The 17,908-nt window shown below is 55.3% G+C and overlaps 3 protein-coding genes across 10 annotated transcripts in view; 1 reads left to right on the top strand and 2 right to left on the bottom strand.

Moving 5' to 3' along the window:
- Nucleotides 1-868, top strand: part of PDCD11 (programmed cell death 11) — a 42,507-nt gene extending 41,639 nt beyond the window's left edge. For both annotated transcript variants that reach the window (XM_081225052.1, XM_081225051.1), the window contains exon 36: nucleotides 531-868. In XM_081225052.1, coding sequence (XP_081081178.1) covers nucleotides 531-702 — 172 coding nt within the window. In that variant the 3' untranslated portion in view covers nucleotides 703-868. The remainder of the gene's footprint in view (nucleotides 1-530) is intronic.
- Nucleotides 869-2,051: 1,183 nt separating this feature from the next.
- Nucleotides 2,052-7,771, bottom strand: CALHM2 (calcium homeostasis modulator family member 2). Of its 7 annotated transcripts, none has more exons than XM_081225072.1 (4): nucleotides 7,283-7,771; nucleotides 5,890-5,984; nucleotides 4,538-5,366; nucleotides 2,052-3,197 (listed from the first exon to the last, which is right to left on the bottom strand). In XM_081225072.1, exons 3-4 carry the CDS (start codon nucleotides 5,090-5,092, stop codon nucleotides 2,781-2,783), a joined length of 972 nt encoding a protein of 323 aa, XP_081081198.1. In that variant the 5' UTR covers nucleotides 5,093-5,366; nucleotides 5,890-5,984; nucleotides 7,283-7,771; the 3' UTR covers nucleotides 2,052-2,780. The 7 variants fall into 7 exon arrangements, with proteins under 7 accessions (XP_081081198.1, XP_081081200.1, XP_081081201.1 ...); XM_081225074.1 differs by having other exon boundaries at nucleotides 4,538-5,286; XM_081225075.1 differs by having other exon boundaries at nucleotides 4,538-5,259.
- A 2,704-nt stretch (nucleotides 7,772-10,475) lies between these two features.
- On the bottom strand, nucleotides 10,476-14,417 carry CALHM1 (calcium homeostasis modulator 1; the record flags this gene model as incomplete). Its single annotated transcript, XM_081246858.1, is given in 5 exon segments — nucleotides 10,476-10,958; nucleotides 13,750-13,878; nucleotides 13,880-14,190; nucleotides 14,193-14,347; nucleotides 14,413-14,417. Coding segments are annotated over 5 exon segments (1,083 nt in total).
- Between the last annotated feature and the right edge of the window lie 3,491 nt (nucleotides 14,418-17,908).

The raw sequence follows: 17,908 nt of genomic DNA, 5'->3' as shown, positions 1-17,908 counted from the left end.
TGGCTGGAACCTTGGGTGGGAGGTAGGCTAGCCCCAGGCCTGGGAATCAGGAGACTTGGGTTTTCCTCATAATTAATGCTGAGCCTGGCTCTCATGGTAGAGAGTGTTCACAGGCATGATCTCACTGATCACCGCCAGCATCCCCCCAAGGCAGGGAGGATTAGAGACCGGTGGTGGTCCAGAAAGAACTGATGCCTCACCCAAGCCCATCAGTGAGTTTTAAGCAGAGCTTTTCTCACAGAGTCACACCTTATTGCCTGTCCCCATCCCATTAGCTTTGTCCTGATTCACTGTGTGACTTCAGGCCAGTAAGTCCTTTAACATCTCTGTTCCTCTGGAAAGTGAGGGTGGTGTTCTCCCTCTCCACAGACATGATGGGAGTTTATAAAGGGAAAAAAAATAAAGGTAGAAGTGGTAGTGCTGGATAACAGAAGGCCTGGCTCCAGAGCCTTAGAGCAAGTGGGTGAAGCCTAGCTAGGAATCGTGTGGCCGGGAACCAAGAGGCAGACACTGGCTGTTCTCCCTCCCAGGGACATCTTCGAGCGGGTCATTCACCTGAGCCTGGCCCCCAAGCGAATGAAGTTCTTCTTCAAGCGCTACCTGGACTACGAGAAGCAACACGGCACCGAGAAGGACGTGCAGGCAGTAAAGGCGAAGGCCCTGGAATATGTGGAGGCTAAGAGCTCCATGTGGGAGGACTAGTGGCCAGCTGGCTCCGAGGGCACTGGTGGCAGTGGGCCAGCCAGGCCGACCCTCAGGCACCTGGGCAGTTGAGAAACTGTGTTGCCTGAGGACTCTGTTTAAGTGTTGCTTTTTCTGCAGCATCCTGTGGGGTAATCCTGTCAAGATAAAAAAGGATTTAAGATTTCTCATAATTCCTTTTTGCTTGTTTTAGGAACCAATTTATTTCATCTTTTTCCTTCTCTGGGGCTGCTCAGTCGTTGCAGGCAGTAGGCTCCTGGGCTCCCAGAAAAGCTGAGAGTCTCTCCTTCATGGGAGGTCCCGGGGAGCAGGAATGGAGGGCCGACTCCCAGGGACTCTGTGGTCAGGATCCCACTTTGGCCCTGGCAGGCTCTTGGTCCAGCTAGTGGGGGTCAGCAGGGTCTGGGAAGCGGTTCGCTCTCCTAGATCACAGAGTCTCTGGGCATTCCCTCAGCCTCAGCTCAGCTAGTACCTCGTGCCCCTTTGTGGAGGCTGTGAGGCTGGGACGTAGATCCACGTGCTGTGTGGCTTTGGGAGAGCTGCACAGTTTCTCTGGCTCCCTGTAGCTCCCCTGAGGAGAGCTTGCTGGGCGGAGGGCCTCGACTGACTTGCTGGTTGTTCCTTGAGTCCTGAGAGAGAAGGGGACATGACGGGCCCACTATACCCCCACCTCCCTGTAAAGTTCCCAGAAAGACTGTCTCTCCTCCTCCTTGATAAGTAATAATCCTGTATGTTCTAGAGTTCCTCGAGGCCAGCACACACCCAGCTAGTTGTTGAAGCCAGTTCATTTTCGGCTTGGTCTTAAGGGAATTAAAGTTTTCTTGGGCAGAGCTTTAAATGTCCTGAGAGCTGGAGAGCTCTTCCGTGGGAAGTGACTGAGTCATATGCCAGGAAGCAGGACAGGGACAAGGGAGAGAGCATCAGAGATTTTAGAGGCGGTGGAGGGGCTCAGGCAGGGGCGGGCATGGGAGGGAGGCGGAGCAGGGCTCGGCCTGGTTCTTGGTCACCGGCTCTAGGTTACGAGAGCTAGGCTGCCCTACTGAGTGCAAGGGCAGGGCCTGCTGACTCGTGACATTTTAGCCGAGCTTCCCCTCTGAGAAAGGCCGGGCTCCATCTGTTTCCCAGATCAAATCAGAAAACTGAACCCAGTTAAGGCGTCGTCAATCCCAGGGCCTTCCTGCGTGTGGGAACACCTGGCTCTCCCTGTGCCCCAGCCTTCCCTTCCATCCATTTCAGTCTTGCCCAGAGTCTCTGTCCTCTTCCCTCCCCAGGAATGGGATTTGGGCCCGTCCCCATGACCTCCAGCCTGCTGTGGCATGGCCCATCCAATCGTGCAGACACCAAGCTAGTCCTTTATACTAAGAAAAACTTTATATATCAAAAATTTATAGAAAATAAAGCTAGAGGCATACATTGGGGGCTGAACTTTATATCAAAAATTTATAGAAAATAAAGCTAGAGGCGTACATTGGGGGCTGCTTCCCAGGTGAGCAGCACCGGGCCAGGTGTCCATATGCAGTTACACACAACGTTCGGCACAGGAGCCTGCTGGTGAGTTTCACCGTCACCTGGCTCTGCTGTCCGGGGCTTCGCAGACCGGTGGGACTGGGTCCTACCAGTCGAAGGTCATCCACATCATAGTTAATTAAGGACCAGTTCCGGGAAAGGGTCTTTTCTCCAAAGCTGTTGACCATGTGGCTGGTGGCAACAGGAGAGGGAATTTCTTCGGGTATGAGAGAGAGCCTTCCTGCCAGAGCTGACGGCGTTGTCTACTGGCTCTCACATCTGTTCCCCAGTTTTACTTTGTGTTCCTTTTTCCTGGCCTGTTTTCCCCAAAAGCTATGGTTAAAAAAAAAAAAAAAAAAAAATTCCCCTCTGGGGAATTCCCTAGCAGTCAGGTAGTTGGGACTCCGCGCTCTCACTGCTGAGGGTGCAGGTTCAGTCCCTGGTTGGGGAACTAAGATCCCACAAGCACCCCCCACAAAAAACAATTCCCCTCTGGTGCTGATGTAAACAGGCCATGGGGTTCTGTTTGGGACCAAGTAGTGTCATTGGCAAAGAGTGTGGGAACAGGACCCTTAGGAGGCGAGCAGGACCATCTCTGTGTTGTCTTGGGCCGCGCCGTTGCCCACCAGACCCTGGGCCCACTTGTGCAGGCGGCTGTAGAGTGGAAGGCCCTGGTTCTCGCGGTACAAATAGACACCGGTGATGGCGTTCCACTGTGGCCGTGGCTGGGTGCCTTCCACCGGGAACTTGGCAACCAGCTGCTCGTCATCCTCGTTGAGTGCCACGAAGCCGAAGAAGCGGCGCACGTTGTTGGCAGCCAGCACCCGCGAGTGCACCTCGGCCGTGCGCTGGAAGAGCTGGTCCTCGTTGGCCCGGTACTGCGCCCAGTAGGCCTCCTGGCGGTAGCTGAGTGGTGAGCAGTAGTGCTTGAGGCACTTGGTCAGGAACACCAGGATGGCCACCACACCGATGAGCAGCCACCCGAAGAGCTGGCCAGAGAAAGGGCGGGGTTGAGGGCAGGCAAGGAGCTGCCTGGACCGCCAACGCCCCCGTAAGAAGTAGCAGGAGCTGGTCAGGGCGTGTGGGCTGGGCTGAACCTGACGTCACGACCCCCTGAGAGCTGGTTGTGTCACTTCCCTGGCCGCAGATTCTATTCCTCTAAGGGCGGCAGGCCCTTCTGACTGTAATTCCTCCTCTTTGCCCTCACTCCCTTGACCTCCGCCGTCTCTGTACTTAGACTTAGCCTCCTGCAGTTTCAGCTGCCATTCCTGCAGCCCCAAGGGCCCCCTCCACATCATCTGAGCCCGCCAAAATCCAGCTCAATCTACCAGGCTCAGCCCAGATACCACTTCCAGGAAGCCTTCAAAAATCCCTTCTGGGAGCAATTTTGCCTTCCCTGAGTCCTCATGGCCTGGTTCCTCTTGTATCATCATTCTCTGCCTTGTTTTGAAATTACCCATGTGCTTATCTCGCTTGGCTGTGAGCCTGTTGAGGGCTAGGACAGTCAAGGTCATCCTTGTTTCCCCATTAAAGCCTGTACAGAGAGCTGTGGGCATTTGAGCATCGTCGAGTACATTTTATTTCTCTCTCTACCACCTTCCATCTCCTTCGGTGCTGTCCCCAGCCCTGCTTCTACATGTGTTTCTTCTGTACCCAAGAGGAGCCCCTTAGAAAATCTTTGCTCTTTCCTAGCTCTCCCTCATGCCCTGCTTCTCTTCAGTGAATACTTCGGCTGTTTTTCTGCTTCTGCCCAGGTCTCTGCCCTCGTCCTCTCTCCCTGACAACTCCGCTCCTTCAGAACTAAGCCAAGGCTGAGGCTCGGATCAGGGCGGCAGCTGCTGCCCCCCCCGACTGGACACCCCTTCCTGTCTCAAGGGGTCCGCCTCCTGTCAGCAATGCCTGAGGCTGACTCAGTGCTGGACAGGGGCCTTTCCTGGGATAGGAGCATATGCTCATCCCTTGAGCCAGCCACACTCCACGGTCAGCTCACGGTCGACAGCAAATATTTCATAAGATGGCAGGGGTTCGTGCTCAATCTGGCTGGAGCAAAGGGCTTACTCTGTGACTGGGATCAAGGCTTGGTCTGAGCAAGAAGAACATTCCTTTAATGTTTAAAACTCTCTTATTGGGGATGGCATTCACCCTTGCCCCACCAAGCGCTGACCCATAGTTACCCAACTCTGATGCCCGACGCTGATAATCTAGTGACTTCCTGGAGAGCTCAGCCCCTGAGGACTGACTCCAGCGTTAATGTGGGTCATCCCGGCACCTCCCCACCAGCCACCGCGTAGGAGAGAAGGAAGAGGAGCTTCCCTTGGCACAGGCTCACCTGGGACTCGTACTTGAGCCTGCGGCGGACCTCTTCCTGGAAACCCGACAGGTGGGCAGGGCCCTCCCCACACGGGAACCGGGCCAGGATTTCTGTGGCCTGGGCCAGTGGGAAACCGTCTTCCCCAGCTGTGAGCGAAGAGGGGTCCACGAATTCGCTGAGAGCACAGACATAGGCCTCACCGCGCAGCAGAGAGATGACAGACCAGGTGATGGGGGCCACGGCTGCGCGGCCCACAGTGGAGCTTAGAAGGAGGAAGATGGGGGCCGCCGAGCAGTTCTTGGTCCTCCGGTACTGGCACTCGGCAACCAGGTTCCAGGTGTGGTTGTTGAGGATGACGCCGATGAGGAAGAGCACCAGGGCGGGCACACCGATGGCTGTCAGCCCGTACAGGTAGTTCCGGGCTGGTGAGCAAGGGCAGTGGAACGCCACCACACTGAACAGCTCCTGGCTGCCCACCGTGCCCAGTGCCACCAGCCCGTTGAAAATCATCACATCCTTGCTCTTGAAGAAGAGTGATAGGAAGCGGAAGTTCTCTGCGATCAGGGCTGCCATGGGGACGGGTCAGCTGGGGGACCGATGGCAAGGGTGGAGGCAGGACGAGACTGGGACGGTGGCTCCTGGTGGGACTAGGAAAGCGCACAGGCTATGGGCCCCTGAAGGCAGGGCACAGTCTTGCCATTTGACCCCCTGCAGCGGCTGGCCTGGTGCTTCCTGTGGGACTGGAGATGACTGATCAGTATTTGCCTCTAAAAACAGGGACCGAGGGGATCTTGTGTAGTCAAGTCAGGCTGGTGAGAAAGGAAGGAGACTCGGGGAGCCCCAGGGCCTGGGTGGAGTGAGAATAGGCAGTGTTCACTGAGCTCTTACTGTATCGGGCGCTTTACATCCCTCATTGCCCATCGTCAAGATCCTGCACTGAGCTCTGATATCCCAGTGCGCGTAGGGAAGGTGGAGGCTTCCTTGGGGTGAGTGCTTATCAGGCTCACATATGAATGGCAGAGCTGAGATTCAAGCTCAGCTCTATCTGCCTCAGACACTTAGGTTCTTGTCATCACCACAAGCTTCCCTTGATGTGGGGACTAGGACTGGCCCTGTGGCATTGGGGACTGTGGGCTGTTGACTGGCTTTCCCTTTGGGATTCCAGGTACTGCTAATGTGCTGGGGGACCTAGGACTATTTGGAGGGTGTGTCCTCAAGGTGTCTAGCCCATGGGTATAAAAGCCAGAGTAGGTGTCCTGGTGGATAAGGGACTTGGACTTGACCCTGTGATATGGGGGGGTGGGGGGGTGGAGGAAGGGGCCCCCCGTCAGTGGTGAGCCTGGTGCAGCATCCCTGGAGTTCATAAGAACCTTTTCATTTTGGAGACCTCAGGCTCTGGACTGGTTTAGGAGATCCTGGCTCTCGACATACTTCATGACCTTTCTCTGGACCTCAGTGTCCTCATCTGTGAAAAGAGGATAAGTCATTCTGGTCCTTGCTCTCCTCTTAGGAATGCTGGAGGAAAATGAAAGGGAATAAACAGTGCCTGATAGTTGCCCTATATATGAAACCCTCCGTCTCACCCTGTCCAGTCCTGAGGGTGCCTCCCAGAGGTGAGGCAGATGGGGGATGATTGTCCTTCTGGCAGAGATCAGGAGACGAAGGCCTCAGGAGGATAAAGTACTCTGCTCAAAGCTAGTCAGATATGGAGGTGCCTGGACAGGACTTTTGAGCATGACCTAAGGAGGCCTGGGAAGTGGACAAGGGTGGGTCAAGCTAAGTGAGCCCTCTGTTTTCCTGGTTTCCTACTGACATTGCTCTGTGCCCATCTGCAAGAGCCCTGGCAAACCTCCCCTTCCCCACCCGTTACCCTTTCCTTATCCAGCAGCTCTGTTCCACCGAGGTCCCTAGGCCTGGGGACCGCCCAGCCGGCCAGCAACAGGAAGGCTTGATGAAGGCTAAGGCTTGGCCATACCCACCACCCTCTCTCGAGCCTGCTTTGCCTTGGTCTGGGCAGCAGATGTGCTGGCAGCCTGCCAGGAAGTGGCCATGGCCTCGGGCTCCAGCCATGTTCTGCCCCAACTCCCTTCCCAGGCTCCACCCACACAGGCCAGGGTGTGGCCCCATGTTCTACCCTCCATCCCGGGAATGAAAAACAAAGTCCTCAGGCCAGAGGCATCTGGGGAGTGGAGGGACGGAGCAAACAAAGGTGGGGAGACCTGCCCATATTTCCTTCTATGCCTCCTCTCTAGACCACCACCCCTCCTAATCACTGTCAACGCGGCCAGACTGGCTGGTGCAGAGCTGGGTGGCCACGAGGAGGCCAGATGGGCTGGTTTCCAGGAGGAAGAGGAGACCTGACTTCCCTAACTCACTGCCTGGGGGCCCAGGGGCTCCAGCCTAACTCCTCGGGAAAGAGAGTTTGTGATATTGCTGGGGATGAACGGGTTAAAGGCAGCCCCCTCTCCCTCTTCCTTCTCCCCTCTTGGCTTCAGGGCTCCTAATATGCTCCCCTGGGTTCAGAAACCACCCAAAGTGGGGTACAAGACGCCTGAACACTGGTGGGTGGTGAGCAGAGGAGGGAACAGGCTGTCTCTGAGACGACTGCCCCTGGCCCCCAGGCCCGGGATGGGACCGCCACCAGCAACAGTCAGGACAGGAAACCGGTGGCTGGGGACTGGGAGCCTCAACGAGGGGCTTGGCTCCCCGGGACAATTCCTCTGGGCAGCCTCGGAGTGGCCCTGCCACGTTCCCCTTCCTTACCTGGGGTCAGCTGCGGGCACCAGCGGCCTTGGCCTCCACGGAGCTGGGCTCTCCAAGTGGGGTGAGGACATTGGAGCTCCCGGGCATGGGCCAGCCCGTGCCCTCGGCGGGCTCCCTTCCGCTTTGCTTCTGCTCCGGAGAGACCAGCAGGGCCTGGGGCTTGTGGTGTCTTCAGAAAAGTTTTAACTCCAGAAAAGAGGCAGAACCCGTGAGATGGATGGTTCACGCCAGCCAGTGGAAAAACAGCCTCCGGACGGGCGCCAGGCAGTGTGGGGGAGGGCGGCGCGGGGAGAGGAGAGGAAGTGGAGGGGCCTGCGGCGGCGGCTCGCCTGCCTTCTGAGGCTCCACGCCAGTGGGACCAGTTCCAGGCCAGGAAGGGGGCCTCAGCCAGATCTGGCCCCGGCCTGCCTTCCAGGTCGGTTTCAGCAGCACCCCCTGCTTGACCCCCACCGACAGAAGCTGCCAGAACCGAGTCCCAAGCAGGGTTAAGGGAGAGGTGCCACCAGACTGACGCTGCCTCCTAGCGGGGTGCGCAAAGCCAGGGGTACCCTTCCCCTGCTCTGGCCCTTCTCCCTCAGAGCCGTCCTGTCCCTCTCTGAGCAAACCCTCCCCCTGCTGGCTCTTCTGTCTGTACTCCAGCTAGCTCCCCAGGTGCTGCTTCAAATCTCAGGAGCGCTAATGAGAAAATTCTGGACTCTAGGGATTTTCTAAGGCCCTGTGGGTAGAGCTCTGACTGGTAGGTAGAAATTACGAGGAGGAGGCAGGTTTCTCAAGGAAGCCCTTTGTAACAATCAGAGCTGCCCAGCCTGTCCCAGAAAGTGATCATGAGCTCCCCGTCTGTGGGAGTATGCAAGCTGAGGCTGAAAAGCCATGGGTCAGGAATGCTGAAAGGGAGAGTCCTGTCCAAGGACAGTCTAGATGACCCCCAGGATCAAGGGAGAGACCCCCCCCTCCCCCAGACCCCTGTCTGCTTTGCATTGCTTGTGGTTCTGGGAGCATGGAACTGCTGAGTGACGTGCTGGCCTCCCTGAGCTGGGCTTGTTCACATGCAGGAATGAAGAGAAAAGGACCAGTGTTTATTTTTTCACATCCTACCATGTGCCAAACAAAGTTCCCGATTCTTCCTCAAAAGTCATCCTTTAACCTCACTATAACCCTAAGAAGCAGGTCTTTGTAACATCCGTTTTATAGGCAGACAACTGGGGGTCAGAGGGATTGGGTAACTACAGGTCCTACAGCCCTAGTATTTGAACCCAGGTCTGTCTGACCCCAAACTTTACTCTTTCCTTCATATTGTGTACCTCCCAATACCTCTGGGCTGGCTTTTCCCACTGGAGCCCACCACCCCGCAGCTGCCAACACACCCCTGGTCTTTACTCATCTGACTCTTCCCCTAGAGCAAGTCCCACCTCCTGGAGGAGCCCTCCAGCCCACCTTGGCTTCCAGGTCTCACCCTCTTCCCAAATAATTAAAGGGAGGGAGACTGGGTCTCAGAAGTGGGACCACAGGGAAGGATGCCTAAGGAAGAATGGAAATTATTAACACAATGTTACAGGGATCAAGATCAAAATGAATTCTTAGATGAGTGGGACTTAGTCTCAAAGATGTCTTGGGGGGTGGGGGGCGGCAAGAAGCTCATCTTCTCGGCCTTCAGCTTCCCCCTCGACAAAGGTAGCTCCAGTTCCTTATGTCCCCTCCCCCTACGTCCAGGGGGAGGAGGAGGATAAGACCTCAGGTTTGGAAATTGATACACACATTATCCGCCAGAAACTGAGTGCCCACCACGTGCCATGCACTTTACACACCTCACCTATTTAATGCTCACACAAGCCCATGAAGTAGGTGCCTCATCCCCACTGTACAGATGAGGAAACTGAGGCACAGTAAAATGAAGCAACTGACCCAAGGGACACGGTTTGTAAGTGGTGGATCCAGCATTTGACCCAGTTCTCTCTCACTCTGGAGTCTGAGCTGTTTCCACCCTAGGCAGCTCCCCTCCCACCCCTCCACCCTCATCCCCACCTCAGGGCGGAGCTTCTCAGCACTTTAGACCCCCCTCCCCCAGGGCGGGGGGGTAGTCTCTGAGAAAATGGGAAGGCATCAGCTTCTTTTTCTAAATGCTCAAGCTCTGGGGATGGTCTGATTTTTGATGTGAGGGATGTGTCAGGGCAGTCTCCAAGGACATCTCCATGGATGTGCTATGGTCTGAATGTGTCCCCCAAAATTCATATGTTGAATCTTGACCCCCAAAGGTGATGATATCAGGGAGTGGGGCCTTTGAGGTGCTTAAGGCATGGGATTGATGCCTTATAAAAGAGGCTCCAGAGAGCCCCCTAGTCTCTTCCGCCACGTGAGGACACAGTGAGGAGGCACTGGCTACCAACCAGTGAGGACCTCCGTCAGAACATGACCATGGCAGCGTCATGATCTTGGACTTCCAGTCTCCAGAATTGTGAGAGAGGTCTCTGTTGTTTATAAGCTACCCAGTCTGCCGTATTTGTTATAGCAATTCAAACAGACTAAGACACGGGGCCTTTTGTGCCCAGTGCTAAGTAAATGTGCAGTCCACCTTGATGATGTTGCGTGAACTCCATGGTGAGACACACCCTGGCTTCTCCTGAGTGTACCTATAGCTTCTGGCATCTTGTCTTATCACCTGTGGCACATGAGGCTGTGTCATGTCGTTATGGCCCACCTTGGCCCGTTCAGCCTCACTCAGGAGATTGGCCAAAATCAGAGGATTCCTGCTTCATGAGATGGCTGGACACTCTCCCACTCCCTGAGCCTTGAGCATAAGGGAAAAGAGATCCTAAAAAATCACAGATGAGTGGATGCTGGGGCAAGGAGGCTCGTAGGACCTGAAAGGAGATAATGAACCAGGGGTGGAGTGGCCTGGGAGGGGCTGGGCAGGAGGGAGCTTGTCCCCCCAAAGCCAGTTCTGAACCCTTCTGACTAATACTGCTCATGGCCCTATTACTCCAGGGCCACCCAGGGTAGTGTCACAGTTGGAGGAGAGAGGTCCCCTTCCAGCTCCAAATTTCCTGCCCCAAATGGGCAGGTGAGTGCCTGGGCACAAGGTGAGTGCTCTGGGGCCTTCTGCCAGCACTCGCAGCCTTCATTTCTCCATCTGGTTTGGGGGTCTGAGGTGCTGTGGCCTCAGACCCCCATTCCTGCCTCTTCACCTGGCTGCGGCTCACACTTTGCTGAAGTAGGTGGCCATCTCCTTGCGTGAAGGCCGGGACCCGCCCCCAGCCCAGCCATTGCCCACCAGTGGCTCCTCCTGGCTCAGCCGCAGGGGCGGCTTGCGCTCGTGCCAGCGCATGAGCAGCCTGTTCACGGTGCCTTGATCGGTGATGCCACGCAGCTTCTCCCTCTCCTCGTTGGCACCGTCTGTGGCAGTGGGAGCAGCCGAGCCAGCAGGGACTGCAGCCAGCGCCCCATGGCCGTGACCCAGCTCCAGGTCATGGATCATGGCCTCGAAGAACTGCTGGATACAGACCTTGGGAAAGGCCTTGGCGTGCTCCGTGCATGCCTCATCGAAGAGCTTGTGCTCAGTGTCGATGTAGTGGGACCAGTACTTGCTTTTGAGGAAGGCGGCCTGAGTGAAGCAGGGCCACACAGAGCGCACGACGGATGCCAGCAGTGTGGTCAGCAGCACGAAGGACCAGCCCAGTGCCTGCAGGGGAGAGAAGAGAGAGTCAGCTGGGCACTGCCCTCTAGCCTCCCAAACCTGTCCAACCCCCCAAAGCACACTTCATGTCAGGGCCCTTAGGGAAAAGAGCACTGACAACAAAGAGCAAATGACAGCACCTCTTGGCCTCCACTTCCTGTTCTGTAAAATGGGCATAGACCTACCCATCTCATGGAAATGAGACCACGTGAGTAAAATGCCCTGTATGTAGGTCTGGCACTCAGTACACAGGAGTTAGCTGGGCAGACCCTGGAAATAAGCTGCATGGGTTTGCCTGTCTCCACTACAGGCGTATCCCAGAGATATGGTGGGTTCTGCTCCAGGCCATTACAATAAAGCAAGTCTTGCAATAAAGTGAGTCACACGAAGTTTTTGGTTGCCCAATGCATATAAAAGTTATGTTTAGGGCTTCCTTGGTGGCAGAGTGGGTGAGAGTCCGCCTGCCGATGCAGGGGACACGGGTTCGTGCCCCGGTCTGGGAAGATCCCACATGCCGCGGAGCGGCTAGGCCCGTGAGCCATGGCCACTGAGCCTGCGTGTCCGGAGCCTGTGCTCCACAACGAGAGAGGCCACGACAGTGAGAGGCCCGCGTACCGCAAAAAAAAAAAAAAAAAAAAAAAAGTGATGTTTACACTATACTGTAGTCCATTAAGTGTGCAATAGCATTATGTATAAAAAACAATATACATACCTTAATTAAAAAATACTTTATTGCTACAAAATGCTAATCATCATTTGAGCCTTCAGTGAGTTATAGTAGTAACATCAAAGATCATTGATCACAGGTCACCATAACAAATATAATAATGAAAAATTTGAAATATGAGAATAAGCAAAATGCGACACAGAGACACGAAGTGAGCAAAAGCTGTTGGAAAAATGGCACCAATAGGCTTGCTCGATGCAGGGTTGCCATGAAACTTCAACTTGTGAAAAATGCAAAGTCTACAAAGCCTAATAAAGTGAATTGCAATAAAACGAAGTATGCCTGTCCTTAACGGTTGACTAGGAGCAAAGTATCTCCCACCTACAAAATGGGGCTGTTGATAGTACCTATCCCATGGGGTTGTTCTGAGGACTAAATGTGATAATAAACTTAGCACAGTGCCTGGTACCTAGTTAGTGTTCAGTAACTGTTAGCCACTATTATTAGGCCAACCAGCCCTCAGTAAGCATGCCTCTTCCTTCAGGAAGCCTTCCTTGACCTCCCATAGTGACGCTTCCTCCTCTGAGTCCTGTATCTCTCCTCCGGCTCTGCTAGTGTCTGCCTTTCAGTCAGCAGCACTCAGTCAGTGCCTCCTCTGTGTGGGCTCTGAGCTGGGCTCAGGGGTCACAGAGACAAACTGGACAATTGCTCAAACTCCATGCTGAAGAGCACCGGATGCTTGGGTGCTAGTTCTCTTCTTCCTGTAACTCACTGTGGGGAAGGCTGCTCCCCCAGTTTGAGCTTCAGGGTCAACCCCAGTTGCACAGAGAAGCATTTGGCCAGATCAGGATGGGGAAGCAGGGCAAACCAAATGCCTGTAGTGGGGTCAGTGGGTTATAGCAGAGTAGTCATCAAGTGGGGAGGTGTGGAGCATGTGCTGGATGAGGAAATGTGGACCCTACTTGGCTGAATCTCCTGAAGTTTCAAGTAAAGCTGGAAAATCTCATTTTCATGTGAAAATTTCTGGGTTTTAGATGATACCAACTAATTGTAAAATTGAATTTCGAATTCAACCCCTGAAGGCCAAATGAAACATATCTATAGGCCAGGCAGCCTGCCATCGGGGGCCCTTTTAGTTTATGAGTTGATGGTTTAAAGGTCAGGTGGAGGGACAGCTGCCCCAGGCCCCGAGGCCTGGGATGACGGACAAGTACCCACAGGAGAGGAGGTGCAGGCTGGGGGGGAAGCAGAGTTCAGATTGTACGCTCGGAGCGTGAGGTTCACATGGGTGCCTGGTGGCCACGCAAGCCCCACAGGGGAGAGCCCAGGCTGGAGGGGGAGTGGGGGTGTCTGGATTCGCTGGAGCAGAGTGTGCATGTTTCTCCAGGCTTGCAGGGCAGGCCCAGCCCCCTGTCCCCTCCTTGACAGCCTGGCTCCCTGCCTGGGTCTTCCTCCCCACACACAATAACTGCAGAGGAGGTCTGAGGGGCTCAGACGGGTGAGGGACCAGAGGGGCGGAGGACGTGGGAGCAAGGCTGAGGGAGCTGAGCTCTAGATTTCCCCATCAGTGGGTCCTCCATCCCTTCCTTTGGGGCACATCCCAACAGTGCATCCCCCTCACTCAGACCTCCCTTCCAGGGGCACCGGCCCCTCAGCTCCCACTCCCTGAGCAGGGAGTGCCAGCTGGGGACATTTACCAGGGAAATGTACCCAAATGGCTCACCATACACTGGCGTCACCACTGCCCCAGCCTGGAAGAGGAAATGGATGCAAATTCCCCCAGATTTCCAAACTGGAGCTCAGGGTGGAGGATGGGGGGCTGGCTGAGCAGTTGGGTCCCCTCTGGGGACCTCAGCACAGGGCACAGTGCTCCTTCCCCAGGTGGCACTGACCTGAGGGAAGACACATGGTTCTGCCTTTGGAGGCCCTGGCCTCCTTTGGGGAAATATGCCCCTGCCCCACGGAGCTCCGTCTGAGGAGGGAGACCCAGCCCTGGCTGGGGGCCTACATCTATTTGGGGAAACATGATCACGTCCTGAGGAAGCCCCATTTCGAGATGGGGGATGGGGTCCTTTCCGAGGGACCCGGTCTGTGAGGGGAGACCCAGCCCAAGGCCATCTGGCCCCTTACCTGCGAGATGCAGCACAGGTAGTGCACGGCCACCTCGCGGGCCAGCAGCCAGTCGCCGTCATAGACCTTGGGGCAGGGCACCCGGGCCAGCAGGCGGGCGAGCTCGGGCAGGGGCAGGCCGGGGGCCGGGCGGGGGCAGGCCGGGGTCCAGGCTGCCGTTGCCCAGCATGGTCACGGGCACAGCAGTGCAGAAGGCACAGAGGAAGCACTTGCCATCCAGCAGTGTGACGGCCACCCAGACGACAGGTGCGATGAGGGCGCGCTGAGCCATGGAGCAGAACATGTAGCGCAGCACGGCGGGGTCCGTGGCCCGGCGGCCCAGTGGCCCCGTCCACTCTTCAGCCAGCATGGACACATTGTTCTTCATGACCAGACCGAGCAGAAAGAGCACCAGAGGTGGCGCCAGCAGAATGCTGGCGCTGTAGGCCCCGTTGTAGCCCGCAGGCAGGGGCAGTTGAAGTCGAAGGCGGAGTACATCTGGGCGCTGGCCAGGGCCACGATGCTGCAGATGCCGTTCATGAAGGACTCCTGGTTGGACTGCAGGAACTGGAAGATCATCTGGAACTTGTCCACGGTGTCCCCCACGGGGCCTGCTGGCCTCCTCCCACCTCACCGCTGCCTCAGGATGGCCCCTGAGGCCCACTCTGCCCACTGGGTGCGTACCTCATGGCTGAGATGGGCAGAGCTCAGGGCGGAGGCTGAGGCCACTGTCTCTTTGAGGAACCTTCTAAGTCAGGTGCTGGCCGAGAGGGCACAGGTTGGCCAATCCCGTGGGTGCAGCCAGGGTGCTGCCCCTCCCTGCCCCGCCCCTGCTGGGTTTCTCTCTCTCCACGGCTGGCTCTGGCACAGGGAAACCACGAGGACCATGCTTGATGGGGACCAGTTCTTTGTGGGCTGGGAGGAGGGCAGGGAAGGAGGCTCAGACTTGGCCGGGAAGACACTGTCTCCAGCAGGGTTGAAGTTTGGGAGAAACTAGGGATGCTGCAGAGGCCTGAGCTTCTGGACCTTGTCCCCTGGGCTCCTAGGAAGCATGTCGCCCTCCCTCTGCCCTTCTCATTGGGTCTTTCCTCCATGCTGTGTCAGGATCCAAGAGGGCTCCTCCATCTGTTCAGACAAGGATGGTATGATGATGTCGCGATGGCAGTGGTGGTGGTGGCTATAATGGGGTGATAATGGTGGTGGTGGGGATGGTGTTAATGGTGGTGATGGTGGTGGTGATGGCAGTTATGATGGTGATAGTGGTGATGGCAATGCTATTATTGCTGGTGGTGGCGGTGATCACAGTAATAATCGTGATGAGGGTGGTGATAGTGGTCCCAGTGGGGATGGGGATGGTGGTGGAGATAGTGCTAAATGAATAAAGTAAAAAGTCCTGAATTTGGAGACAGTGGATTTGGATCTGAGAGGGTGCTAGGTCCCCTCCCTGCCGGGCAGAGAGCTATGGCCTATAAGTATAATGCAGATGCTTTTATGTCCTGTCTGCCTGTGTCTCGGTGGGTGTGTCTGTGTCTTCGTGGATTACAGATGAAAAATCCTTTCCTGGCTGTACCTCCTACCTCTACTCCGCCAGATCAAAAAATAAAGGAGTGGGCGGTAAGGTTTCATGCCTGGGGCTGGGGACTCCAGAGTGTCTGCAGGAACCAAGGCAGGGCCCCCTCCACCAGCACAGCAAAGTGGAAAGGGGCTTAAAGGGCTCCCTTTGATGTCGCCAGCTCTCTCAGAAGAGTGGGTCAGATCCAGCTCCAGCCAGATGGCTTCTGTCTGGGGCGAGAGGGTGAGGTTGGGGCTGCGGAGGCTGAGCAAGAGCCTGGACAGGGCAGCTCCCTGGGACCTTCAGATCTGTGTGCCTCTGTGTGTGTCTGTGTGTGAACTTGCTGTGGCTTTGGGCTTCAGTGTTTGTGGCTCTGCAGTGTGTGAGTGTAACTGTAACCAAGCAGGGTCCTGTGGGGCCTTCCTGGGACAGACCTCCCCAACCCAGCCCCAACCCATGTCCTCCAGCCTCTTGTTTGTAGCAAAGCTTTCGTCTCCCAGGCCTCCCCTGAGACTCAGAAGGCTGGCTCAAGAGTTAATGGTTAGGAAACATGAAGATGTAAACACAAAGACTAGTTGTTGTGCTGGGAAACTGGTAACAGTTTAGATGACAGACCAGCCACAGAGCAGAGGCACCAAACTCCCAGTTCCCCGAAGACACAGATAAAGGCCTGACACACGTTCCTAAGTTCTTTTTACAGGAAGCCGACCCCTGCCAGATGAAGACTGCTGAATCAAGCAGATGTTCCTTTTCCACCAACACTTGTCCCCCTAGTACTGGCCTTTTTTTTTTTTTTTTTTGCGGTACGCAGGCCTCTCACTGTTGTGGCCTCTCCCGTCGTGGAGCACAGGCTCCGGACGTGCAGGCTCAGCGGCCATGGCTCACAGGCCCAGCTGCTCTGCGGCATGTGGGATCTTCCCGGACTGGGGCACGAACCCGTGTCCCCTGCGTCGGCAGGCGGACTCTCAACCACTGCGCCACCAGGGAACCCCAGTATTGGCCTTTTGAGTGGCGAGCAGTGGAACTTGGGTTCAGTACTGGCCTCATCCTCTTACATAACCACATGAGTGATCTTTGTGTCTGCGTGTCTCTGTGTGACTGACAAGAACTGGCACTGACCGGGGCTTCCCCTGGGTCAGGCCCTATGCCGGCACTCCACACGCATCACCTCACGGGATCCTCATACAATGCCATGGGGTAGGTTTTATTGTCCCTATTTCACAGAGGTTGAGACTGAGGCTCAGGGAGGTTAAGTTACAAGTGTAGGGTTCAGAACAGACCTCCCCAAGATGTGCTACTTTGGCATGTGGGTTATTTTGAGCTAAAGGCAGTAGAGACCCTGTGGGCTTGAGAGAAACTACTGCTCCTCCCTTAACTAACTACAGGAATTTAAATTGGGGATTTTTCCCAGAGAAAGAGTTATTCCCAGAGGTAAATTTTATCTAAGTGGCACCATCTATATGGCAGGGCAAACACCTAATTACCAAACATCTGCTCATCTTCTTGTGAAACCGTACCTCACAGAGTTAATGAAAGCTGATGGTTAGCTAAGAGGAATTCTTGAGCTTGTCTTTCAGGGCAACAGACAGGGGAACAGCTTGTAAAAACCCCTCTGCTTGTAAGCTGCCTTCACTGACTAAGCTTGTTTTAGTTATTTTTTCTGTCTTTCCCTTTTTTCCTCTTTAATTGCATAGCTTCCCAGCTTCACGTAACCCAACTGTCTTACAGGAACTTGGAGCCAGTTCTTGTCCAGTGCAAGCCAGCTAAGGCTGGTTGGGACCACCACCCCTAAAACTGGGCCTGCAGAGGTGTATGATGAATGGCCTTTTTTTGTGTGTGTGTGTGGTTCGCGGGCCTCTCACTGTTGTGGCCTCTCCCGTTGCTGGATGCGCAGGCTCAGCGGCCATGGCTCACGGGCCCAGCCGCTCCGCGGCATGTGGGATCTTCCAGGACCGGGGCACGAACCTGTGTCCCCTGCATCGGCAGGCGGACTCTCAACCACTGCGCCACCAGGGAAGCCCATGAATGGCCTTTTGACGTCAGAGGACTGGAAAACTTTACCCTCAGATCACGGTAAGTGCCTGTATTTTTGAATATGCAGAAGCATGTAACCCAGATACACCTGTGCAGAACCCCAGTTACCACACGTTTTTCCTGCCTCCAATCACCTTTCCCCGTGCCAAGCCCACCTGCTTGTTCCATAGCTATCCCAACCCCCTCGCCTTGGGGGAGGCGGATCTGAGGCTTGCTCTCCCTTCTCCTCAATTGCCTTCCTGTGAACACACTCTTCCTCTGCCGCAAATCTTGGCATCTCAGAGTTTGGTTTGCTGTGTGTTGGGTAAACAGACCTGCTTTGGTAACACTTATCATCCTGTGAATGAGCCTCCTGCCCTTGGAAGCCCCAGGCCCCTATCCCAGTCCTTAGCTCAGGATGGCGTAAGTACCTGATTTTACCTTTCTGTCTCTGACACTCTAATGTATGTGAGACTCCCATACGTACGAAATTAAATTTGATTTCCTCCTGTTCATCTGCCTTGTTTCAATTTAATTCTTAAACAAGCCAGAAGAACCTAGAAGGGTAGAGGAAAGTTTTCTTCCTCCCCAGCACCAGCTAAAAGTTACACAACT

This window comes from Mesoplodon bidens (assembly GCF_964165515.1).
Source record: "Mesoplodon bidens genome assembly, chromosome: 1".
NCBI lineage: Eukaryota > Metazoa > Chordata > Mammalia > Artiodactyla > Ziphiidae > Mesoplodon > Mesoplodon bidens.
This window is presented reverse-complemented; position numbering and strand designations above follow the sequence as displayed.